The following is a 26,774-nucleotide window of genomic DNA, read 5'->3' as shown; positions in this document are numbered from 1 at the left end:
TTGGTGAAAAGTAATGTAACTAACTGGATGGTTTGGATTCTGTCGTCTCTTTTTGTACACGGTGCAGGATTTTGGGAACCCAGCTCTTGCTGCCGAAAGATGAAGGTTTTCAACATTTCCAGAGCAGAGGAAACAGCTCCATGGTAACTAGGACATTACCTAGTTTCTGTGATAGCACCAGCGATATGAAAGAGTAAGCTCTTATATCATTGATTAAACAGACTTTCAGTGAACATTATGAAAGCATTTTCCAATATCAGCTGATCTTTTGTATAATTTTTGTATCATGAAGGTTCGGGTCAGTTTCACTTATTAAATTAATTGCTGTTATCAAGTTGTACTATTTTGGGTTTTGTTCTGCAATTCTTAATGATTTCAGAAAATAGAATAAATAATATAGAAATTACTATGGGTAATATAAGTGGAAGGATGATTAATGTATTTTAATGACATTCCTTTATCCTATCCATTATTTTTGTGCAGGCATTAAGCTGCTTATTTTAAATAGGTTAATGCTCCTGATACATAGCAGACGCAGCAATCATAAACAAAAAGCAAAAAAGTACTGCGGATGCTGGTAATCTGAAACAAAAACAGATAATGCTGGAAGCACTCAGCTGGTCAGTCAGCACCCGTGGAGAGAACAGGTGAGTTAATGTTTCAGGCATGGACCTTTTGCCAGAATGGGAGGATATTGCAGATGAACAGCATTTAAGCAGAAAGATGTATGAATGTGTCCGTGTCGTGTGTGTGCAGGCGAGCCCTTTTTCCTCCTGTTTCCCTTTGTTCTGTTCCTTTTTTAAATGCTGTTCATCTGTGAGTTCTTCCAGTTCTGATAAAGGGTCTGCACCTGAAAGGTTAACTTGTCTGTTCTCTCCCCAGATACTGACTGACCTGCTATGAGGGTTTCCAGCATTTTCTGATTTTTGAGACAAACAATGTTTGTCCACTGATACTGAATCACTAACATGATTTCCAGCCTATTTTTAATCCATTCTTTATGTTTTGATTTTCTTCATTTACATGTAAGAAATAAGTGTACCAACACCATAAAATTGCTCTGTTAATTGCAATGATTAGAACTCTAAAAATATAGGATTGAATAAATTCCTCTTGTAGAACACATAAGCCCTAAAACCATTTTCCCTTCTTCTTCCAGGCTGAGCCTCTCAGGCCTACGTCTGCTTCCTACCCAATCTCCCTTCCACAGTGCATTAGAATCAAACTCCACTATGAGTTCCCTCGACTCGGACTCCTCCATTTTCTCATTCCTAGAGGAGGAGATCTATGATGTGGATGGAAAAATTGAGGAGTATTTTGCATATGACAGTAAAGAATGGTAAGTGGAGGTTCTATCTATCTATCTATATGTACAAAATAGATTTATTTTCATGTCACATGTAGCAATTGCTGTAATTTGCCTAGTAACCAGGAATTATATTTGACTGAATTCAAAATCATTCAACCCAATGATGCTTTATCTAAATATAGTTTTAACTGCTTTCAGGAATGGGTTCACGTTAATGTAAGTTGTGTTACTGTTGATCATTCCTCAGAGCATAGAAATAATAGAGAAGGGGCTTCACCAAAGTTTCAGCAAGTTTAATGGGAGCCTGGTGGTGCAGTGGGTTCATGTATTAATGTGCTGCAACCTGGAATTTTGATTCCCTGCTTGTTAAGTTGCCATTGACATCTAGGCTGTATGGAGGAAAGTGAGTCTTATGCAGCTGTATAGAGGGAGAGCAAATCAGCAAATCATTCTTTCACACCTCCTAATTACTGAGATACCAAGAACCTTTGCAGATTTTGGGAATGCAAGGGTGAAGGTGGATCAGTTAAACATGGAGACAAAAGCCCCAATTTTAACTTGGGCTGGGAATCAAGCGGATGGGGGCCAAAGTGAGTGGCAACCGCCCCCCCCCCGACCTCGGCAGCATGAGGCCCAGGCTATTTTAACAACCGGGCCTCATCTACCATCCCCCAGTCAGTTACCCACCCAAAATGAGCGGGAAGTGGCATCTGGCCGGTGGGTGGGAGTGGAATGTCAACTGGCATGAGGCCACTGGCAGGGACCAAAGGAACAGTTCCCAGCACTCAGGGAAGTCGTGGGGCGGAGCTTTCAGGAGCACCTCACGATCGGGAGGGAGGGGAGCCCAGGCAAGGAGGCCTTAACTTTCCTTGTGGGGTCTGGAGGAGAACTTCGGGTCCTCCTGGCCACATGAGAAGTAAAAAAAAGGTTAATTAACTTATTTCTTTGGGTCTCTTTTAGCCTTGACTCTTCTTCCCGCTAACTTCACCTGGCAGGAAAGCCACAATGACTTCAACAACGTTCAGGCCACTGGTTAAAATAGCAGGTGGGCCCCAATGACGCCATTGGAAACCAATCTGCATAGTTAAAGAAAGACCTCACTGGTTTCTGGCGGGTATCCTTCCCGCCTGCTTAGAAGAGCAGGTTAAAATAAAGGAAAACATTATTACATTGGTAAATTTAGAAGTTAAAAATTCCAGATGGCACATGGCTTTTAAGATAACTTTTCCTTCATGTTTATTCCGGGTTCCACATTAAGTGATTGGAGACAGTCTGACTTCAGTGGCTTGAAGCTGATGATATATGAGGTGTGCAAAGTCTTCTCACTATCCAAGTTCAAATTGTTTTTTTTCATTAGTTCAAGACTGCATCATTAATCTTTTTATTAATCTGCACTCAGCACAATAAAATAACTACATTGGTTAAGTTCTTCTTTCTACATTTTCATTCCTTGAAGTAAACAGCCCTTGACCACTTTATTATATTTATTTAAAAATGAGTTTTTATTGTAAAAATGGTACAAAGAACAAAATGTACCCATTTAACAAATACAGTATGCATCACGTGTCACTTGTAACTCCAATTTGGTGAAGTAACTCTGTAGCTTGTGGAATTTTTCAATACTCCATTTTCATTGCTGCTTCACAAATGGTGCAGTTGAACTGTGATGTGCCTCAATAAATCCGAGACTCAATGTTAGCGGAACAAAACAAGGCTTTTATTAACTTAGAAGGTAACACACAGTGGAGAGGTGTCTTCCATCCAGAGGTCTGCAGTACTGGATGTGAGGCACGCTGAGCCTGCTTACATAGGGGCCAGGTATGGGCGGAGCCCTACACACAATACAATACAAGGTGAGGAAACGGAACTGAGGTAAGGGAAATGAAACTGAAACTAAACCACAGTCACAGGCACAATCACACAGAGAATACAGATGAGTGATGAATGGCATATTTCATCACATTCACCCCTTCTATAGATTTAGTCTGTTCGGGGGTTTGATAGTCCTCTGTGACCGACGTGGCTGTTGTGGTGCCGCGGGTGTCGGCTGGGTGTCCCCGGTGGCCTCCTGGGTCTCTGCCGGGGGCGCCGCCAGGGTTGTTGAAGGGGTAGTTGGTGGGGGTACCATTGGTCGATGTTCTTCCGGGGGTGATGAAAGAGTAGTGGGTGGGTAAGAGTTGCTGTGATCGTTGTTGCTGCTGTTGTCGTGGTTGTTGTCGTTACCGGCTGGGGCGACGTCTTTTATGGACACGGTGTCCTCCCTTCCGTCGGCGTGCCGGACATACGCGTATTGGGGGTTGGCGTGGAGTAGGTGCACTGACTCCACGAGAGGGTCTGTCTTGTGGCCCCTCACATGCCTTCGCACGAATACCGGACCTGGGGTGGAGAGCCATGACGGCATGGATACGCCTGAGGTGGATTTCCGGGGAAAGACAAACATTCGTTCATGAGGCGTGGCATTAGTGGCAGTACACAATAGCGACCGTATCGAATGGAGCACATCTGAGAGGACTTCCTGCCAGTGGGAGATAGGGAGGCCCTTGGTCCTTAGAGCTAGAGTGACTGCTTTCCATACTGTCCCGTTCTCTCGCTCCACTTGACCATTACCCCGGGGGTTGTAGCTGGTGGTACGGCTCGTGGCGATCCCCCTGGACAGCATGTACTGGCGTAGCTCTTCACTCATGAAGGACGCCCCCCTATCCGTATGGATGTAGCTCGGCATACCGAACAGGCAGAACAGGCTGTTGAGGCATTTAATGACCGTGGCGCTGGTCATGTCTGGGCAGGGGAAGGCGAATGGGAAATGGGAGTATTCATCCACAATGTTCAGGAAGTAGACATTGCGGTCGACGGACGGGAGGGGGCCCTTGAAATCTAAGCTAAGCCGCTCAAAGGGCTGTGTAGCTTTGATTAGGTGGGCTCTATCAGGGCGGTAGAACCGAGGCTTGCACTCAGCGCAAGTGCGGCAGTTCCTGGTCAGGGACCGAACTTCCTCAATCGAGTAGGGTAAGTTGCGGGACTTTATGAAGTGGAACAGCCGTGTGACCCCTGGGTGGCAGAGGTCGTTGTGGAGGGTCTGTAGCCGATCCCCGGTGGCGTTGGCACACATCCCTCGTGAGAGGGCGTCGGGGGATTCGTTAAGGGCCCCCGGCCGGTATATGATGTCGTACTCGAAGGTGGAGAGCTCGATCCGCCACCTAAGAATCTTATCATTTTTAATCTTCCCCCTCTGTTTATTATTGAACATAAACGCTACCGACCGCTGGTCGGTAAGTAGGGTGAAGCGTTTGCCGGCTAGGTAGTGGCGCCAGTGGCGCACTGCCTCCACGATGGCTTGGGCCTCCTTTTCCACGGAGGAGTGTCTGATCTCGGGCCCTTGGAGGGTCCTCGAGAAGAAAGCTACGGGCCGCCCCGCCTGGTTGAGGGTGGCCGCCAAGGCAAAGTCAGACGCATCACTTTCCACTTGAAAGGGAGTGTTCTCGTCCACTGCCTGTAGCGTGGCCCGCTCAATATCCCGCTTAATGCTTTTGAAGGCAGCGTGGGCCTCAGCAGAGAGCGGAAAAGAGGATGCTTTCAAGAGGGGGCGGGCTTTGTCGGAGTAGTTGGGGACCCATTGGGAATAATAAGAAAATAACCCCAGGCACCTTTTCAGGGCTTTGGGAGTGTTGGGCAGGGGCAGCTCCCGTAGGGGGCTCAATCGGTTGGGGTCTGGTCCGATTTCCCCATTCTCCACCACGCTGCCTAGTATGCAGAGGCGCGTGGTGTTGTAAACGCACTTGTCCTCATTGTAAGTGAGGTTGAGTTTTTGTGCGGTTTTCAGGAACCTCTCGAGGTTCGAGTCATGATCCTGCTGGTTGTGACCGCAAATGGTGACGTTGTCGAGGTAGGGGAAGGTTGCCTGCAAGTGGTGGTCATCGACCATGCGGTCCATCTCCCTCTGGAAGACCGAGACCCCATTCGTCCCCCCAAAGGGGACTCTGAGGAATTGGTAGAGGCGTCCGTTCGCCTCGAAGGCGGTGTACGGGCGGTCCTCTGGTCTGATAGGGAGCTGGTGGTACGCTGACTTGAGGTCGATGGTGGAGAACACCCGGTATTGGGCGATTTGGTTCACCATTTCTGATATGCTGGGTAGCGGGTAGGCACCTAGTTGGGTGTACCTGTTGATCGTTTGGCTATAGTCGATCACCATCTGTTTCTTCTCGCTACCCCTTACCACCACCACTTGGGCGTGCCACGGGCTGTTGCTGCGTTCAATAATGCGCTCCTTCAGGAGCCTGTCTACCTCGGTCGCGATAAACCGCCTGTCCTCCCAGCTGTACCTCCTGCTTTTGGTCGCTATTGGCCGGCAGTTAGGGGTAAGGTTCGCGAATAGCGAAGGCGGCTTTACCTTCAGGGTAGCCAGACCGCACACTGTGAGGGGCGGCTGGGACCCACCGTAATTGAGCGTGATGCTTTGGTGGTGGCACTGGAAATCCAGGCCCAAGATCACGCTCGCACATAGATTCTTCATGATTAGTACTTTAAAATTATCGTATACAGTTCCGTTAACGGACAATTGTACCGTGCAGTAACCCATAATGGTCGATGTCTGGGTTTTATCAGCCATAGAGATGGTACCCCGAGTAGGGACCACCTTTAGGGAGAGTTGTTGTGCTAGTTCAGGGTGGATAAAACTCTCCGTGCTTCCACTGTCAATTAAACATTTAACCCCGCACCCGTTTACCTCGATGTCCACCATTGATTTGGATAGCGGGTGCGGCCTGGTCTGGTCCACTGTGACCGATGCCACTGTAGGGCCCTGATCGAGACAAGATGGCGTCCACGCTTTCTGCTCACAAGATGGCGGACCCCACGAGGTCGGGCAAGATGGCGTCCAAGATGGCCGCTCCCACGGCGCACACGCGGCGGTGGCGGGTTTTCCGGCGGGGTTCCCTCTGCACACCTTCCCGAAGTGCCCCTTCTTACCGCACTTAAAGCAGGTGGTGCCTTTCGCCGGGCACAGGTTTCTGGTGTGCTTCGACTGCCCGCAGAAGTAGCAGTTGGGTCCCCGACGCGTCGCGGCTGTCGTAGGGCTTCTGGGGGGAGAGCGGGGCCCCAACGGTGTCGGGCTGCCAGGCGGGGAAGATGCCTTCCAAGATGGCGGCGCCCTTGTTGCACACGTGGCGGCGTGGGCGGCGCGGGCTGAAGAGTAGGCGCCCGAGTTTCTCTGGGCCACATCCAGGGATCGCGCTGTGTCCGCAGCCTGTTTCAGGTCCAATCCCGTTTTTTCCAGCAGTCTCTGCCGGATGTAAGTGGAGCTGAGGCCTGTGATGAAGGCATCACGAACAAGCTCGTCAGTGTACACTGCGGCTTTTACATCTTGGCACTTGCAGTCTTTGCCAAGCGTTTTCAGGGTGACTAGGAACTCATCCAGCGATTCCCCAGGTCGCTGTGCACGAGTAGCGAGCAGATGCCTAGCATACACCTCATTCGTAGGCTGCTGGTAATGCGCCTTTAAGATGTCGCAGGCGGCCGGGTACGTGTCGGCGTCTTGGATGAGGGGGTAAACCCTGTGGCTTACCCAATTCCGCAGGATTCCGAGTTTCATACTTTCAGCGTCCGTAGCGCCTGTGACGGCTGTGGAATTGTCCAGGAAGAATTCCATACACATAAACCAGTGTCCGAAGCGTGCCGATGCGTCCGAAGCATGCTGGTCCAAATCCAAACATTCGGGTTTCAAAAGTTGATCCATTGTGTTGAAAAGTAAGTTAATAAAATTGATGTGCCTCAATAAATCCGAGACTCAATGTTAGCGGAACAAAACAAGGCTTTTATTAACTTAGAAGGTAACACACAGTGGAGAGGTGTCTTCCATCCAGAGGTCTGCAGTACTGGATGTGAGGCACGCTGAGCCTGCTTACATAGGGGCCAGGTATGGGCAGAGCCCTACACACAATACAATACAAGGTGAGGAAACGGAACTGAGGTAAGGGAAATGAAACTGAAACGAAACCACAGTCACAGGCACAATCACACAGAGAATACAGATGAGTGATGAATGGCATATTTCATCACAAACTGGTTAAAATGGATATTCTCTGCTACCTGTTTTGGTTCCTTCCCCCTTTTCCCTGATATGGAACACTCTGCCACCCTCTAGTGACCTGAGTGAGAACTGACTCAAACCATAGGACTAATGCAGGCAGATTAAAATTACAGGCAGCACTGGAACTTGATAGGGGAAGATTGAGGTGCCTTCCCTCTGGTCTGGGACTGGACAGTCTAGTCTTTGAGTGGGCCATCTGGAAATCTCTAAAACTTAAACTGGGTACTAGCACAAAAGTCAGTTCTTCCCAGTTACTTATAATGCAGAGGCAATGCAACAACAACTCGTATCTATATAGCACCTTTAACGTCGTAAAACGTGCCAAGGCGCTGCACAGGAGTATTATACGACAAGAAATTGACACCAAGCCACATAAGAAATTAGGGCAGGTGACCAAAAGCTTGGTCAAAGAAGTAGGTTTTAAGAAGCGTCTTAAAGGAGAAACAAGAGGTAGAGAGGTGACGAGGTTTATGGAGGAAGTTCCAGAGCTTAGGGCCGAGGCAGCTGAAGGCACGGCCAGCAGTGGTTGAGCAATTATAATCAGGGATGCTCAAGAGGGCAGAATTTGAGGAGTGCAGATATCTCGGGGGGTTTGTAGGACTGGAGGAGATTACAGAGATAGGGAAGGGCGAGGCCATGGAGGGATTTGAAAACAAGGATGAGAATTTTGAAATCGAGGCATTGCTTAACCGGGAGCCAATGTAGGTCAGTGAGCACAGGGGTGATGGGTGAACAGGACTTGATGCATGTTAGGACACGAGCAGCTGAGTTTTGGATGACCTCAAGTTTACGTAGGGTAGAATATGGTAGGGTAGAAGGCAACAGGTATTAAAGTCAAATTAATTTTCATTGGCTGTACAGAAGGCATCAGAACTCAAACCATGGTTCCTCCCCCTTCCTGCCCCAATTCTTCCAATCCTAAGGCAAAAGCTTTACTGCTTTAAATAAAGTTATATTAATAGTAAAGACAAAGAAGGATCATTTATCACATAAATTATACAATAAGCTCAGTGATATTTGTAGTACTAAATGTCTGTGTATGAAGGGAGGCACCCTTAAGTTCATGTTAATGCTACTGTGCTTCAATTACAGTATTAGCGATGATGAGAGTTCAGAACAAAAGAAAGTTCAACTTGCTCGAAGGAGAAATAAACGGGGCATTCCTCCCATTTCTCCCAATGCCTGCATTAAAGATGCTGTATCAGCGGAGATATTTGATGACATCTGGCGGCATGTGATTGAAATGTTGGAAGAGCTCATCAGGAAACACTGGGAAAACACCCTTTCAGGTACTGGAGATCAAAGACTCAAAAGCCGTTGGTGTGTTTTTAAGGCAGTTCAAACTATTCTGAATTAATTTTTGCAAGTTTACAGCACAAATGAATTTATTTAAAACCTAAATGCTATCAGGAATACAGATAAACCTGTACTTGCAGTTACCTGTGATCTTTTGTGGCCATATAGTGGTTTATGGGGATAGAGCGGGGGAATGGGACTGACTCAATTGCTCTGCAGAAAGTCGGCACAGATTCGATGGGCTGAATGGCCTCCTTCTGTGCCATTATGACTCTATGACCTTGTAGTACTGGCCAACGGTAATATAATTCAATGAGAATTTTTCTCTACAGCACTTACCTTTTGATCCAATATTACAACCACTTCATCCAGCAATCTCAAATTCCACCTATATAAAACAGTTACCGAGAGGTTCCACTGTAATTATAAATATATCAGATTTAGTCACATTAGAGTGAAAATTCATAAACTAAAATTATTGGGCCAGAATTTACTGTAAAAATAATGGTGAGGCTCACAGCGCTCACGGTTATTTATGCACAAATCAGTCAGCAACTTCAGGCGAGTGCAGATGTGCAGTTAAACGCGAAAATTCGGAAGTTGCTGTCCTAGATGCTCTGCTCCCCCATAAGATGCACAAGAATGGCATCTCGCTGTCTGGTTCCCCATTCAAATGTGTTGAATGGCATGAAGTTCCCGTACTTACATCGTATGTACGGACTAAATTCGCCACAGAAAGTTAGGGCATGTCCATTTCAGTCTAAGTACCTTTTTAATGGTGTGATAAGTCTTAATTACTGCCAAACAACCTCTCTGGTGCTGAAAATGTACTTTTACAAGTATGGAGTCTCATTCCTTCAGATTTCAATTGTTGGAGATTTATTAAAAAATTATTTTTTAAAAACTTTTTCTTTCTGTCTCTTTTCTCTCTGTCTCTTTTCTCTCTCTCTCTCTTAATCCCATCTTTCTTCTCCTCTTGTTATTTTGCTTTCTGTAGCTGATTTGACATTGGATCTAGTAATGGGAAATGAACCAGAGCAGATAAGAGAAGTAAAGGTAGGGAAACATATAGGCAATAGTGACCATAATATAATATGCTTTAAGATGATAATTGTGAAGGACATAAGTATGACGAAAACCAGGTTAATAGATTGGAGAAAAGATGATTTTGAGGGGCTGAGAATAGAACTTGGGAAAAAAATGGGCAACAATATTGGCAAACAACGATGTAGAATAGCAATTGGAAACATTTAAAACGGTGTTCAACAGAGTGCAGGAAAAATATATTCTGCTAAAAGGAAAGAACAAACTAAACAATAATGAGACTCCATGGATGAATAAAGCCATAAGGGATCAATTGAGTGTAAGAAAAGAGGCATACATTAAGTACACAGACAACAGGGGAGTGCATGATAAGAGAAAATATGAAAAGATTAGGAGAGAAGTCAAAAAAACAGTTAGGGAGGCAAAGAGCACGGTGGCATAGTGGTTAGCACTGTTGCCTCACAGCGCCAGGGACCCGGGTTCGAATCTGGCCTCGGGTGACTGTCTGTGTGGAGTTTGCACATTCTCCCCATGTTTGCGTGGGTTTTCTCCGGGTGCTCCGGTTTCCTCCCACAGTCCAAAGATGTGCGGGTTAGGTTGATTGGCTATGATAAATTGACCCTTAGTGTTAGGGGGATTAAATACGTGGGGTTGCGGGGATAGAGTGGGATATGTGTTGGTGTAGGGGTTACGGGGATCGGGTGGGATATGTGTCGGTGCAGGCTCGATGGGCTGAAATGGCCTCTATCTGCACTGTGGGGTTTCTGTGATTCTGTGATTGATTGTGAAGGTACATAAAACAAAATAGTAAAATATTTTATAGGCATATCAATAAAAAAGGAAGGTTGGGATGGGAATAGGACCATTAAGGGACAGTCAGGATAATACCACAGGTAATGATAGAGAGATGGCCGAAATATTAAATCATTATTTTGCTTCAGTATTTACAAGGGAGATAGAACAGGTGGACATGACATTGGATGATGAGATTAGTAATGAGATAAGTGCATTTAAAATTAAAAAAGGGGATATATTAAATAAATTAATCAAACTCAAAGAGGATATAACCCCTGGTCCGGATGGATTGCATCCAAGCATTTTAAAAGAATCTTGGGAAGAGATAGCAGAGGCATTACTATGCATGTTTAATAATTCGTTAGAAAAAGGCATAGTGCCAGAGGACTAGTGGATAGCTAATGTAACATCGATATTTAAGAATGGGGATAGAACACGTTCAGGGAATTATAGACCAGTCAGCTTAACATCAGTGGTAGGAAAAATAATGGAATCCCTACTAAAGGAGAAAATAGAAGAATATCTAGAAACCAAAAATATAATAATGAATAGTCAGCATGGATTTCAAAAGGGAAGGTCTTGCTTGACCAACCTTACTGAATTTTTTAAGAGTAGACAATGGTAATGCAGTAGATGTCATTTATCTGGATTTTCAAAAGGCCTTCAATAAGGTACCTCATAATAGACTGATGAACAAGGTCAGAGAATGCGGAGTCAGGGGACAAGTAGCAGAATGGATTGCTGGCTGGCTTCAGGACAGAAAGCAGAGAGTAGAAGTAAAGGGTAGCTATTCACAGTGGCAGAAGGTGGGTAGTGGTGTTCCACAAGGATCAGTGCTGGGACCACTGCTGTTCACAATTTATATTAACGATTTAGACTTAGGAATCAAAAATACAATTCCTAAATTTGCGGGTGACACCAAATTGGGCAGGATAGTCAATACTGAGGAGGACTGCAACAAGTTACAGGAGGACATTAATAAACTATGGGCATATAATTGGCAAATGAAGTTCAACACAGATAAATGTGAGGTATTACATTTTGGTAGGAAGAATAGGGAGGTCACCACTTGGAGGGTGCGAGTTTAGGTGGGGTGGAGGATCAAAGGGATCTCGGAGTACAAATACACAAATCACTAAAAGTTGCGACACAGGTTAGCAAGGCCATAAAAAAAGCAAACCAAGCACTCGGGTTTATTTTTAGAGGGATAGAATTGAAAAGTAGGGAAGTTATGCTAAACCTGTATTGAACCTTGGTTAGACCACACTTGGAGTACTGTGTACAGTTCTGGTCGCCATATTATAAAAAGGATATAGAGGCACTGGAGAGGGTGCAGAGAAGATTTACAAGGATGATACCAGAAATGCAAGGGTATACATATCAGGAAAGGATGAACAGGCTGGGTCTCTTTTTCTTGAAAAAAGAAGGCCGTGGGGTGACCTAATAGAGGTCTTTAAAATTATGAAAAATTTTGATAGAGTGGATACAGAGAGAATGTTTCCACTTGTGGGGAAGAGCATAACTAGAGGCCATCAATATAAGATAGTCACCAAGAAATCCAATAGGGAATTCAGAAGAAACTTCTTTACCCAAAGAGTGGTGAGAATGTGGAACTCGCTACCACAGGAAATGGTTGAAGTGAATAGCGTAGATGCATTTAAGGGGAGTCTGGACAAGCATATGAGGGAGAAGGGAATAGAGGGTTATGCTGATAAATTTAGATGAGGAAAGACGGGAGGAGGCTTGTGTGGAGCATAAACACCGGCATGGACTGGTTGGGCCGAACGGCCTGTTTCTATGCTGTATATCCTATGAAATCCTATGTAATTAATTCACTATTCTAACTGACACTTCCTGGTTCAGACCTTGTGCTGTTCATTAACCATTCTTCAATCTAATTGGTTAAGGAGACACACAGTTGCTTTCCCTGTTCACACCGGTCCCAGATGCTCTGTAGCGGGCACAGCGCTGTATCGATCTCTCACGCAGCAAAAGCTCCTGGAAATTTAATGAGCAAGGGCAAATCTAACAAACGGCGGGCAGTGTTCGTTCACCGTTTACAGTAACTCTGGCCCATGGTCTTCTTTCAGGTTAATAGATATAAATTAAAAGATCCCTTTTCAGGTTATCAAAGGACCTGTGTGGATCAGAGATACATGCACTGGTTCGGTCGTGACCGCTTGGATCTTTTCTTATAGTGATGACTTCAGTGACACCAAAGTAATACACTGGTAGGCAGGCAGTCTGCTGCCACAGTGCTTTGAAGTTGCATTATAAGTTGATAGGATGGGGCTTGGTCGTGCACATACACATATAGCAACTTTCTAACCTCAGCCAGGGACTTGCTGATTGGATGCAGCTGAGGTGCTTACAGTGAAAAGCGGAGGAAAGATAGAGCAACATAAGCCTTGAAGTCACTTAAGCTGTGGGATAATAATTGCATAAAAACAATTAACTCATTCATCTGAAATTCCTTTTGTTTGCCATCTTAGTTGAGGTATTAACTCATTTGCTATAAACGAGTAAATGCCACCATTAAAATATGAAAGGTGAACTCGTTAAGCATTTGTCATGAATCTTATCATTCATGAAGAGACGACTCATGAAGTAACACTGGGCAGCCAGCTGGTGGCGCCGTCCAAGGAGTATAAATACTCGGGCGTGGGCCCAGCTTGCTGCAGGATGTTTCTGAAACCAGGAACTAGTGATGTAATTAGAAATCTCATGGTTTTGAAACTGTTGATTAAAGCCTTGTTTTATACTCAAACCAAGCGCTCGGTAGTCTTTTTACATCAATTTAATCAACTGAACCTGCTCCACACTCTGAGTGGTCTTGGGAAAAGACGGCTATGACTCAAACCTAGAAGGGAACTCGGACGAAGTAATCGATCCATCATTGAGAAACTACTCAGACCCGCCCGTCTCGTCCTGGACCCGAATTCACTTACTGCTAAGGTATGGAAACACTGGTATCGTACCTTTAGCAACTTCCTTGAGGAGTGTGGTGAGAATGTTCCTAATAAGTTCCGAATGCTTGCCAATTATGTATCCCCTCATGTGTTTGACTATATCGAAGACTGTGTAGACTATGACGCTGCTATCCAAATACTACAGCAACTATATGTTAAGTCCCCAAATGAAATTTTTGCTCGGCATCTACTGGCCACAACTCCACAACAACCCGGGGAATCACTTGATGAATTCCTTCAGAAACTCCGCAGGCTCAGCAAGGATTGTAATCTTAAAGCTGTCACAGCTGAGCAGTATCAGGAGGAGTTAATTTGTGATTCCTTTATTAATGGGATTGCATCTCCCTTCATACGTCAACGTCTGTTGGAGAATAAAACCCTCAAGTTACAGGCTGCCTATAACCAGGCATGTTCTCTGGACTTAGCAAAGAGGAATACAGATACCTATCTTTCACCACGTGCACGGGCTGCTGCTATCACTTTTAGTGACTCCTTCGACAGGCCTCGGGCGGAAGCCCTCACTGATGATGACTCCAACCTGGCTGATGACAACCCTACCCTAGAAGCCTTCACTGATGACGACCCTGCCCTAGCGGCATCTTGGCAATCTGGAAGGAAGTGTTTCTTCTGTGGAGGTGCATTCCACTATAGGAAATTTTGTCCTGCTTGTAACGCAGTCTGCAATCATTGCAGTAAGAAAGGTCACTTTTCTAAGGTATGCCAGTCAAGAGCCTCTGTTAGTAAGAAAGGCCACTTTTCTAAGGTATATCGGCCAAGAGCCCCTGTTAGTTTTGCAGCTACTATCTATAAAACTGCTCCTCCCCCAAGAGTGACTACTAAGGTTACAGCTGCAATCTATAAAACTGCTCCTCCCCCAAGAACCACTACTAAGGTTACAGCTGTCGAGGGTAAAACTGCCCCTCCTCCCATCACAGCTGTTTTTCCCCAAATTGTGTCCCATGCAGCCACGAAGGGTTCGGTAATGCGGAGGTTGGGGATGGCATTAAAAGAGAAATTAGAGAAGCGTGCAATAAGGGCACAGAGTCATCATGGGTGACTTTAATCTACATATAGATTGGGCTAACCAAATTAGTAACAATACTGTGGAGGAGGAATTCCTTGAGTGTTTACGGGATGGTTTCCTGGACCAATATGTCGAGGAACCAACTAGGGATCAGGCCATCTTAGACTGGGTATTATGTAATGAGAAAGGATTAATTAGCAATCTTGTTGTACGAGGCCCCTTGGGTCAGAGCGATCATAATATGATAGAATTCTTCATTAAGATGGAGAATGAAGTAGTTGACTCAGAGACTAGGGTCCTGAATTTAAATAAAGGAAACTATGATGGTCTGAGGCACGAGTTGGGTAGGATTGATTGGGGAATGTCACTCAAAGGGTTGACAGTGGATAGGCAATGGCAAGCATTCAAAGACCGCATGGATGAACTACAGAAATTGTTCATCCCAGTTTGGCATAAAGATAAAACAAAAAAGGTGACTCAACCGTGGCTAACAAGGGAAATTAGGGATAGCATAAGATCCAAGGAGAGGACATATAAATTGGCCAGAAAAAGCAGTAAACCTGAGGATTGGGAGCAGTTTAGGATTCAACAAAGGAGGACAAAAGGATTAATTAAGAAGGGGAAAATAGAATATGAGAGTAAGGTTGCCGGGAACATAAAAACTGACTGTAAAAGCTTTTATAGATATGTGAAGAGAAAAAGATTGGTGAAGTCAAGCGTAGGTCCCTTGCAGTCAGAATCAGGGGAATTTATAATGGGGAACAAAGAAATGGCAGACCAATTAAATACATATTTTGGTTCTGTCTTCACAAAGGAGGACACAAATAACCTCCCAGAGATGTCGGGGAACATAGAATCTGATGAAGGGGAGGAACTGAAAGAAATCAGTATTTGTAAGGAAATGGTGTTAAGGAAATTGATGGGACTGAAGGCCGATAACTCCCCAGGGCCTGATAATCTACATCCTAGGGTACTTAAGGAAGTGGCCCTAGAAATAGTAGATGCATTGCTGATCATCTTCCAACATTCGATGGATTCTGGAACAGTACCCATGGATTGGAGGGTAGCTAATGTTACCCCACTATTCAAAAAAGGTGGTAGGGAGAAAACGGGGAGTTACAGACCGGTAAGTCTGACATCGGTAGTGGGGAAAATGCTAGAGACCATTATAAAAGATGTAATAGCAGAGCACTTGGAAAACAGTGACAGGATCGGACAAAGTCAACATGGATTTACAAAAGGTAAATCGTGCTTGACTAATCTACTGGAATTTTTTGAGGACGTAACTGGTAAAATAGATAAGGGAGAACCAGTGGATGTGGTATATTTGAACTTTCAGAAGGCTTTCGATAAGGTCCCGCATGAGAGATTAGCGTGTAAAGTTAAGGCACATGGGATTGGGGGCAAGGTATTGACTTGGATAGAAAACTGGTTGGCAGACAGAACGCAAAGAGTTGGAATAAATGGGTCTTTTTCTGAGTGGCAGGCAGTGACTAGTGGGGTACCGCAGGGATCAGTCCTTGGACCCCAGCTATTCACAATATATAGTAATGATCTAGACGAGGGAACTAGATGTAATATCTCCAAATTTGCAGACGACACAAAGCTGGGTGGGCGTGTGTGCTGTGAGGAGGATGCTGAGAAACTCCAGGATGATTTGGACAGGTTGGGTGATTGGGCAGAAGCATGGCAGATGCAATATAACGTGGATAAATGTGAGGTTAGCCACTTTGGTGGCAAACACAGGAAGGCAGATTATTATCTGAATGGCAATAGATTGGGAGAAGGGGAAGTGCAACGAGACCTGGGTGTCCTTGTGCACCAGTCGCTGAAGGTAAGCATGCAGGTGCAGCAGGCGGTTAAGAAGGCAAATGGTATGTTGGCCTTTGTAGCGAGAGGGTTCGAGTACAGGAACAAGGATGTCTTGCTGCAGTTGTACAGGGCCTTGGTGAGACCACATCTTGAGTATTGTGTGCAGTTTTGGTCACCTTATCCGAGGAAGGATGTTCTTGCCATGGAAGGAGTTCAGCGAAGATTCACCAGGCTGATACCTGGGATGGCAGGAATGATGTATGAGGAGAGATTGGGTCGATTGGGCTTGTACTCGCTGGAGTTTAGAAGAATGAGAGGGGATCTAATTGAAACTTATAAAATTCTGACAGGACTGGACAGACTAGATGCAGGAAGGATGTTCCCGATGGTCGGGGAGTCCAGAACCAGGGGTCACAGCCTAAGGATAAAGGGGTAAGCCATTTAGGACAGAAATCAGGAGGAATTTCTTCACCCAGAGAGTGGAGAACCTGTGGAATTCTCTACCACAGAAGGCAGTAGAGGTCAATTCATTAAATATATTCAAGAAGGAGTTGGATATATTTCTTAAGGCTAAAGGGATCAAGGGGTATGGGGAGAAAGCAGGGACCGGGTACTGAATTTGGATGATCAGCCATGATCACAATGAATGGTGGAGCAGGCTCGAGGGGCCGAATGGCCTACTCCTGTTCCTATCTTCTATGTTTCTATGACACATTTTGAGTGCACTAATCGACTCATGCAGCTCTGACAGCTTCATTAGTGAGTGGGCTGTCAGTAAGTTAAAACTGCGTATTTACCCCTCGGACAGGGAAATTGCAATGGCTCTGACCACAATGACCACCAACTCTTCCGGCTTTTGTCTTGTCGACCTTATTCTCAATGGCCGCACTTATTTCTCCACCCGGCTCGGGGTGCTAAGAAACCTATGCAGTGATATGCTCCTGGGACAGAATTTCCAGAAACAACACAAAAGACTTACTTTTGAGTTTGGAGGGTCAAAGCCGGAGCTTACTATTTCCAAAGTACTGTTTTGTGCGCTTTCGGCAGCTTCGCTCGACCAGCCCTCCTTGTTTTCCAATTTTCCCCCCCGATGTAAGCCCATAGTCACTAAATCACGACGTTTCTGCCAAGATGATCGATCCTTTATCGAGGCAGAAATCTCTCGCCTTCTAGATGACGGCATCATTGAGCCATGTTCATCTTCCTGGTGGGCTCAAGTCGTCGTTGTTAAAAATCCTCTGAAGCAACACAAGAAACGTCTTTGCATTGATTACTCGCAAACTATTAACCAGTATACCGACCTGGATGCCTACCTGCTACCACGCATCGATGACATGTTCAATAACCTTGCCAACTACAAGGTATTTTCAACTTTTGATTTAAAGAGCGCATACCATCAAGTACCGTTAAAGGACTCTGACAAAAAGTATACGGCCTTTGAGGCCAATGATCGGCTTTATCAGTTTTGTTGCCTTCCATTTGGGGTCACCATTGGGGTGGCCGTCTTTCAACGGGCAATGGATAGCGTAGTCAAACAGGAGAACTTAACGGACACTTTTCCATATCTGGATAATATCACCATTGCTGGTCATGACCAGAAGGAGCATGATGCCAACCTCCAGAAATTTTTTGACGTTATCCTTCATCACAACTTAACCTTAAATGAGTCCAAATCTGTGAAATCAATACCATCAGTCAACATCCTTGGCTACTGGGTGGGCAATGGTGTCATCAAACCGGATCCGGAGCGACTTCGTCCGCTTCAGGAGCTCCCTCCCCCTACGAATCTCGGCTCTCTTCGTCAGGCACTCGGCATGTTCGCTTATTAGCAAAGTGGATACCACACTTCTCTGGCTGGGGACCTCTGTCCTTAGGCTTCCCCCTGACTCGGGAGGCTGTCTCTTTAAAATGGGGAGCCTGTGACCACGGTTTCCTTGGCTGGGGCGTCTGTGGGGACTTTCTAGGGGCTTTGGCGGGTGGGGTTTTCTTGGCTGGTGGGCCTTTAACCCGAACCGCTGCCCCCTCTGGCGCGGCCTGTGGGCTCACCACCGCTGCTGGCTGGGGATCCCCGCCCTCAGGCTTCACCTCTCCCGAACCTGGGCTAGGGGCAGGTAACTCTTCGCAGCCTGTTGCTGCAGGCTGAGAGTCTCCGCCCCCAGGTCCCAAAACTGGGTCCGGGGCAGGGTCTTCGCCCTCGGGTCCCTCCTCACCTAAACCTGGGTTAGGGGCAGGGTTTTCGCCCTCGGGTCCCTCCTTATCTGGAGCCCAGAAGAGTGGGGGAGTGTCCCAGTCTTTGGGCGGGATGGCCCCTCCCCTTAAACAAGCTACAGCGCCTGCCTGTGCAGTCTGTGAATTGTTCCCGCTGCAGGCTGAGGATTTCTGTCCTCAGACCTCACCCCAACTGACTGCTCTCTCTTATAACTAGCAGCCTGCCTTAAAGTCTCGTCCGCTGCCCTGAACGGGCCTTCTAGGGACTCCCCATTCTCTCTCCTTACCGGGACAGCCTTAAGGACGGGATCTTGGGCTTGGACCTGCTTTAGGTCCGGGGCCAAAGCTACCCCGTGTGCCTCCCTTGTCCCGGATTGCGGCTACCGGACCTGTCCGATAGGGGTCCCAAGACTCTCCTTCCCTAGCCCTCTGCTTGGCCACCTCGTTGGTCCTTTGGTTACCCTCCCACGTGGTAGGGAGGGATCCTAAAATTATGGCCAAAAGTTTGGCCATTTCCCCAGCCTGCTCGTTCTCTGTGACTCCCATTGGGTTAAATGGGACCTTGTTAGACCTGGGTGGATTGGTCAGGTCCTCTGAATGGACCACCGTGCTGGAAGCTCCAGTGTCCACCGAATATCTCCCCTACACCGTCTCCACCCGCATCTTAACACAGGGCCTGATCCCCTCGTCGTTTTCAAAGGGACACAGGTCGACAGGCTGCGCTGGTTCTAGTTACGGCTATGGGTTGGATGGGGCTGATGGGGTCAGAGCATCGGTAGCAGCGGCTACTCTCCCCTGGCCAGTCAATAAGGACCTCATGGTGTCCAAAAATGACTCGACCGCGGCGGGAGGGATTCCTGCCTCCACCTTTTGGGCTGGGGATGTGGAATTCTTTCCCTTTTTATCTTTCCAAGGGTTTTTGCACTCCTTCCGCCAGTGACCATCCTTCCCACACCCGTAACAATTTGTCTTTGTGTTGGGGGGTTATTCCCTTCCTGATGCCACTCTTTCCTACCCGATCCGGGTTTTACCTCATGCACCTTCCCCTTGGGTGGGTGTGCATCGGTTCCCCTACCGTTCTTTAAGGCTAGGGTCAACTGTCTGATCACCGTAAGCTCGGTGGTCTGGGGATTCTTGGGGTCGAACCAGACTTCCGCCTTGGCCCGGACCTGTGGCAAGCTGTTTGCCACCAGGCAACGGAGCCAATGGGCCAGTGGATCCCCATTCAGGAACGCCCGGTTAGGTGTCCCCGGACAGGCCCTCCGGTACACCGGCCATAACCGGTCCGCGAAAGCCTGCGGGTTTTCCCCTGTGAGCTGGACCATCTTCTCCACACGGGAGAAAGGACTTCCCTCATTCATCCCCATGGTCTCCAGAACTTCATCCCTGAGCGCCTCATACCCGCTCTGCCCCTTCTTCCACTCGTCAGAGAGGGATTGGAGAAGCCTACTCTCCAGGGAGAATAGCAGCATTTTGGCCTACTCAGCGCCATCGCAGTCATTGACGCTGGCTGCCTGCTCTACTTCCCTGAAGTGGATCGAGGGATCTCCCTTTTCGGAGAGCTTCGGGATATGGTTGACCATAGCCCTAAGCTGTTGGGTGCTATAGGGTAATACGAACTGGTTTTGGAGGGGTCCCTCATCGTCGCCATTGACGGGTGGGCCGAACCTCCGATGCCAGGCTGGGCACATCGGTCCTGGCTCCGACCTCTCTGGCGGGGGTTGCTCCACCTCTGCTCCCACCTCTGGCTCCACCCCCCCTTGCTGCCAGACCTCGCTGAAACCTGGCGCTACGGGTGGTGGTCGTGAGACCTCCTGCTCCTCAACCGGGTTGTCCCTGGGCACTACCAGTGATATTTGAACTGTCCTCCCCTCGTTCCCCATAAAATCCGCCTGACCTGCCTTCGGGCTTATGAGGCACACCATGCCTTTTGCCTTCCTCAGGGCCAGGCTCAGATTTTCTATCTGCTCCTTGCAGGGGCCGTGATCTGCCTCTTCAAACCCCTGTTCGCTCGCTAGCTTGTAAGCTGCCTTTACCTCCTTTACTTTCTCCTCCTGCTCTCTAACTTGTCTTGCTTAGCGGGCGTTCTTTTCCCACAACCTTAACTCATTACCCTTGGCTTCGGTGACTTGGCACTGTAGGTATTCCAACTGGGCCTTGTGTTCTCCCATTAAGTACAACCTCTCCTGATTCAGGGCCTGCAATGCTACCATTAACTTCTCCCCTGCTAGAGCCTTATCCTGGATCTCCAGGGCTGACTCCTTTAACTCGGCTGCCTGTGCTGCAACGAGCCTGTCCAAAAGCTGGACCTGCTTTTTGAAACACATCAGCCAGACTGCCTTCTCTAAAGACTTCTTGTGTTCCCTTCCCTCTGTCCACTTAGCTGCTGCATCTACCGGACGCCCAGCCCTTAACAGAGTGGTGATCCACTTCTTTGTGATATTCACCTTGCTAAACACACAATCAGAAATCCTTTCCTCCATCATGGTTTGCTCATCGGAACCATTGTCTACTGCATCGCACCCCTGTTGCCGGTGTCCTGCCGCGGTCGCCATTTCTGTAGGGCGTTGGCGTGTGTGCACCCAGTCAGCTTCACCTCTGACTGTCCCTTGGGCGGTTCGAATCACTCCCACACCCCTGGGTTCTAGACACCGGACTTAGGCACAGGCGGCGATACAGAAAATCGAGTAGACAAGTGGTTTGGTATAAGAAATCCAAGATTTTATTAAAAGCAGAATACAACAATTTTATGAAAAATTACTGGTATGAGAATACAGGCATAAACAAATTACACTTATATGGGAATGGGGAACACACGGCACATCGAGGGAAAAGCAACTACATTAACAATCCCCTTATCCTTATCCCACCCCCTATACCTAACTAGATTAAGCTATGAGGGGCCAGGAATTCATGCTCACCAATCCAAAACTTGTTGCTTTAACGGTTGTGAGTTTTGAGGTGTGGTCTTGCTGTCCATTGGGGTACCCCATCGCCACGTGGTCTCAGGGCATGGCGCTGAAGTTGTTGCTGCGAAGCACCCTCCTTTCCTCAGCTACCGTCGTCGTCTCGTCGCGATGGGTTTTCTTCTTCTTCTCCCTCGGGCAGTCGTCGATGGTGATGTTGCGGTTGGGGGTCGGTTGGCGGTTTTCACCGCTTAGTTGATTTTACTACCCAAGCTTCGAGCGCTGGTTTATTCGTTGCGGGCATGGACACCCACTGCTTATTCGCAGTGTTCAAATGCCAACTTATTCTCACTGTCCATACATACACTGCCACTTTCTTCACCAAACGCCAGCTTACAACTAGGCGTTTGGTCTTTACCAATGCGTCTTTCGCTGCCCTTCTCTGCTCTTATCGGATTACCTTCTTCTTCGTCTCGTCTCGTCTCATCTCTTTCACCCCTTTGTGGCCTGTGTGTCCTGTGTGGTATTGAACTCGGGTCTTGTTCTCCTCCCGTGTTTGGCCCCGGTGTAATGGGCATCCTTGGTTGTTGAGCGGTGCGGGGAGCGAGAAGAGAGCCTGCCACGAGGCCAGGGCACAAGTACGAGCGGCAACAGGCTAAAGGCCAAACGATGAGAGCAGGAGCAAGAGAGGCAAGAGTCAAGGGGTGATTGCTACTGATGGGCCTCCAATTATACCCGTTTCTTCAACTCCTTATCTGCGCGCCAAATCAGGTCAGTCCATTGTTTAACTTTTGGCGGGCTTATTTAAATGATTACAACCATTTATTTTAACTACTTTTGGAGTGGTTGTCTCCGGGTCTAATGGCCCCGATGTCTTGGTTGTTTTGTCATGGATAAAACTTAATTGTCCCCATCCTGACTTGATGGCTACTGTGAGCTGTTATCGATTAAACATGCAGAAACTTAATGGCCACGATTATAGGCCCATTCTAGCTTGATTGGATTCAAGTCGAATGAATGCGTATTCTGTGTTTACTTTGTCTGGCTGGCTCCAAAGAGTCCCTGTTCACAGATTCCTGCATTTTAATGTTTCGTCTCCGGGCCTGCTTGTTGGCAGAGCCCTGTTTTTAAAAATCCTGTCAGTCTTGGTCACGAGGTTTACAGAAGCCATTTTGGGTACCCTGTTTTCAATAACTTGTCCAAAACAGGGTCCCTTGATCCATAACTTGGGGAGTGTGGGGATTTTGAGAACCCTGCAACTTACAGGCTGCAGTGGCGCAAACCTTTCAATGATCTCAGTAGATCACGAAACGTTACTGCAAAGCCACACTCAACCTCATCCTGCTGTGCCACTCATCACATACCCATCACTCTGCCTTCCCTACCCTAAACTTGCACAGCCTTACTCACACCAACTTACCTTGCACCTCCGCCCATCCCTCTCTATCTATATTATCACTTCCCCATCTCACTAGCCACCCCTCACACTGACCCTCATCCTAGTCCAATCATACCAACTAACAACACACAAAGGTAGGCACTTTTCTGCTTTAGCCAATGTTCATGTGAAGTTTCAGTTAATGTGCTGTCAAACATTGACATCTTTATTTTCAACACTTTGCTTTCTTGAACAGATTTGTGTGCACCTTTGGAAGTGGGTTGCAGTGAATGGTGAGACATAATGGTACCCCCCGCAATGCTGATGAGTGTGAAAGGAATGGCTTGGGCATTGTAGGGATGCTTTATGTTGTTGGTGGGAGGTGGTGCCAACCTGGCGCTTCATGTGGCAGCCAGGGTGTGCAGTGTCAAGTGAAGTAAATGTGGCCATGGTGAGGTCATCCCTGGCATCCCGGGCAGCAATGTGGTTGGGTGCTAATGCCCTCTGTCCTGTGCTGCATCAGGTGATTGCAGAGAAGTCTGGTGTTGTTGGTGCTGTTGGTGTGCCTGGTGAAGCTTGTGCTGGGGCTGTTTGTGGTCAGATTCTGAAGACCAAGGTGAAAGAGTATAAAGTGCACCCAGGCTGATGGAATAGATGGTAGATGAAGTAGAGATGACAGAAGCGATCTGTCAATGGTGGGAGAGGTAATGAGGTCAGACTGCATGGACACTTGTGTAAAGACTTGCAGCATCCTGAATCTGTAGTGGAAATGCAGTTTAGAGATGTTAATGCGTAAGGGAAGATATCTGAATCAGCTTGGAGCTTTGAGTTGACATTTGAAGCTGTCAACTCATCAGCTGATTCAGTGGCCACTGACCGCCTGCCTCAGCTTCACTGACGAGGTCTAGGCACAGCGGGAAACCTGTGGGAGACCTGTGAAACTTAAGAAGCTGGGAAAAAAGCATTGTTAAGTGGCTGTAAACAAGCCACTAATGATTTGAATTGGGTCCCCCGCCGCTGCCTGTCGGGTCTGCTCAGCACTGGCAGACCCGATATTGGGAAATGCATGTGTGCGCGTTTTGACAGCGGGTTCCTGACCCGCTGTCGATCATTTTAAATTTCACAATTGACCCACCGGCAAAATCACGGCTGTAGGTTGCTGGCAGGTGGATTCATAGAATCATTGAATCATACGCACAGAAGGAGGCCATTCGGGCCATCGTGCCTGTGCTGGCTCTTTGAAAGAGCTATCCAATTAGTCCCACTCTCCTGCTCTTTACCCATACCCCTGCTAATTTTACTTTTCAAGGGATTCAAGTATTTATGCCGTGATCAAAGCTCACAGGTTATCAGGGTGAAAATAACTAATTAAAAAGGAGCGGGTTTAATCAGGTTAATGTTCCACCGGCAGAATTACAATGCCATATAGTGTTTTGAGCTTACAAGTTTCTCCAGAATGTGTACGAAGTTTTGGAACTCCTTAATTTCAACTCAGTGTACTGGTCAATATGCTTATGAACCCCACTGACAGTTTTAAAATGGATGCTGAAGGTGACATTTTTATTTTAAGAGTTTCTGTTATAAGCTGTAAAAATATTTCTAATTGCCAAATACGTACTGTGTGTTGTACCTTTTTGTTGCTTTAACCAATTTATATTAAGCACCTGTTTAAGAAATGTCTCTTTTACAATTACATTGACGCTACCATTGAAAATTAAATCTTTGCATTGTCTGACACAATTCAATCTTTGCGAAGTTGGACGCTGCTTCCTTTTCTCCCACACAGTGCACTGGGTAACTGTTGCGTTTCTTTTCATCTCCTATGCTGGCTCCAGATGAGGATAAGCAGACAGCGAACATGCAGAGTGCAATAATAAGCAAACTCCCTCATATCAGTGACTCTCGAATCATCGTAACAAACTATAGCGTTCCACCATCAAGAGGCTCTGAGACACGGATCTTGGCATTAGGTACATCCTTCATCCATTCTCAGGTACAATGCCAGTCTGTAATATGCTTATATTTGTAGCTGTGATCCTTAAACAATTGCAAAACTGTCTTTTAAATTGCATGGTAAATGTATGACAGATTTTAATTGCAACGTGAATCTCATTTTATGCATATTGCTATTTGGCTATCAGAGTTGTCTTAGGAAGTTTACAGGACTTAAGAGGTATGGAATATCAGAGCCAAGAGGTAATTATGAGCTTATATAAAACTGTACTAAAACCTCAGGCTCCCCTTGATGATTTAGTTGGTAAGTTTGTTTATCCACCATGAAACTGATTGATACAAGACCAGGAAAGTCCCAAATTCAATCCCAGTCTTTGCCGGATGATCTGGTCTCTGGCCATTGGGGGCATTATGATTGGCCTCAGCACCCCTCAGCTAGGAAAGAGAGTAGTTATCCAGGGTTTTTACTCCTGATCATGACCAGGAGACTCCTGCTGGAAAGTGGGTCTGTGTGGCCGTCAGGCAAACACAGGATTAAGCTCGGTTGTGATGATGCTCTGGGTGAAATAGTTTGCTGACATTCACTGTCTAGACTCCTTTGTGAAAATAGCACTTGGGCAAGGTACTGGAATACAGCTGGCATCTATGGAGTCAGTTAAGTCAACAACTTCAGAAAACTAGAATCCAGAAAATCTGAATTTGCCTTGTTAGGATTTAATCTGGATTCAAGTGGTTCATGTTGCTAGTTTAATGAAAAGCCAACTTTAACTACATTATGAAAATTAAGCCTACAAAGAGAGCCTAAGCCTAAAATTTAGCACAGTTTTATATTCATGTAGTTTTTCACTAAATGGTACCAAACAGAACAAAATACTCTGTTTTGTGTTTAAATGGATTTGTGATCTTCCTTACTATTATTGCTGATAAAATTGCCCATGGTGAGGGCCCACATTGACATTATTGACATATGCTGCACCTGGCCAAATAATGCAAATGGAACAATGGCTGGTGAGAGTGAAAATGAATTCATGTTATATTCTTCATTGACATAAGTTTCTGGTGTAGTTCTGCCCTTTCAGTATGAAACAATAGAATCTGGTGACTATGATGAAAGTTTGTGTTTGCTAGAAGAAACCTAGAAGAAACCTTGGTCAACCTCATGTGAGAATTTACAAATGTGTTTCCATTTTGATTGAGAATCATCCAAGCTAAGTTCAGTTCCCCAGCCCTGTCTGAAGCCCCAGCAAATTATGCCAATCCTTGGACATTTTTTTCCCAATCAGCTTGCTATGTGACACAATTCGAAACCTATCCCATGTTTAAAAATCTCTAAACCAAACAATGTCAAAATTCGCAGAAGTTTCCATTTGTCTGATTTGAAGTGCACTCTCTCCCCTCAGAGACAGTTTAATTTTGTTCTTTTGGTCAACATCAGATCTGGATGGAGATTTAACACCAGCCTCATACCATATTTCCCAATGCGAGAACCTGCCACTATGTAAAGGAAGGGCCATGCTTAGATGTTAAACAGGAGATTTCACAGTGAAATGTAATGCTCTGAACATCTGACTCGCTGCACATGCCCTTACTTATTCCTGCAAAGAATTAGAAAACATGGCCTAGAAATTGCAGTGGGAGATATTATCAGATGAACCTGTTTATATGACAGGTGTCTGCTCTTTTAGTGGCAGGCTTCACCCATTTAACCTGTGTTAAAATAATGGACATAGGGATGTCCTATGAACCCATTATACGATTCCACCAACAACAATTCTAGGCAGTAATTAAAAGCTAGCAAATTGATAACTAAGGATGTAAAAACAGAAGTGGAACAAAATAAATCGCTTGGGTATTAGGTGGAGATAGTGAGTATCTCTAGCTACCAAAGTACTTAAGAACAAGTGGGCCTCTTGAAATAAGAGAAGTGGGAGAGGAAAACAATAATGCAGACATTAGCATTTTTAAGCAGTTGTCAGTAAATGTCCTTTCCCGTAA

General features: G+C 46.3%; 1 protein-coding gene across 3 annotated transcripts in view; it reads left to right on the top strand.

The window, feature by feature from the left end:
• fam149a (family with sequence similarity 149 member A) overlaps positions 1–26,774 on the top strand; it is a 213,866-nt gene that overhangs the window by 125,386 nt on the left and 61,706 nt on the right. For all 3 annotated transcript variants that reach the window (XM_085970968.1, XM_085970959.1, XM_085970951.1), the window contains exons 5-8: positions 68–193; positions 1,160–1,339; positions 8,487–8,683; positions 24,662–24,819. In XM_085970968.1, the coding sequence (XP_085827094.1) occupies positions 68–193; positions 1,160–1,339; positions 8,487–8,683; positions 24,662–24,819 (661 nt within the window). The remainder of the gene's footprint in view (positions 1–67; positions 194–1,159; positions 1,340–8,486; positions 8,684–24,661; positions 24,820–26,774) is intronic.

The sequence above is a fragment of the Somniosus microcephalus genome, chromosome 2 (assembly GCF_052327205.1).
Source record: "Somniosus microcephalus isolate GS21.2 chromosome 2, FLI_Smic_1.0, whole genome shotgun sequence".
In the NCBI taxonomy this organism is placed as follows: domain Eukaryota; kingdom Metazoa; phylum Chordata; class Chondrichthyes; order Squaliformes; family Somniosidae; genus Somniosus; species Somniosus microcephalus.
The sequence above is the reverse complement of the archived record's forward strand: the minus strand, read 5'-3'. Positions and strand labels throughout refer to the sequence as shown.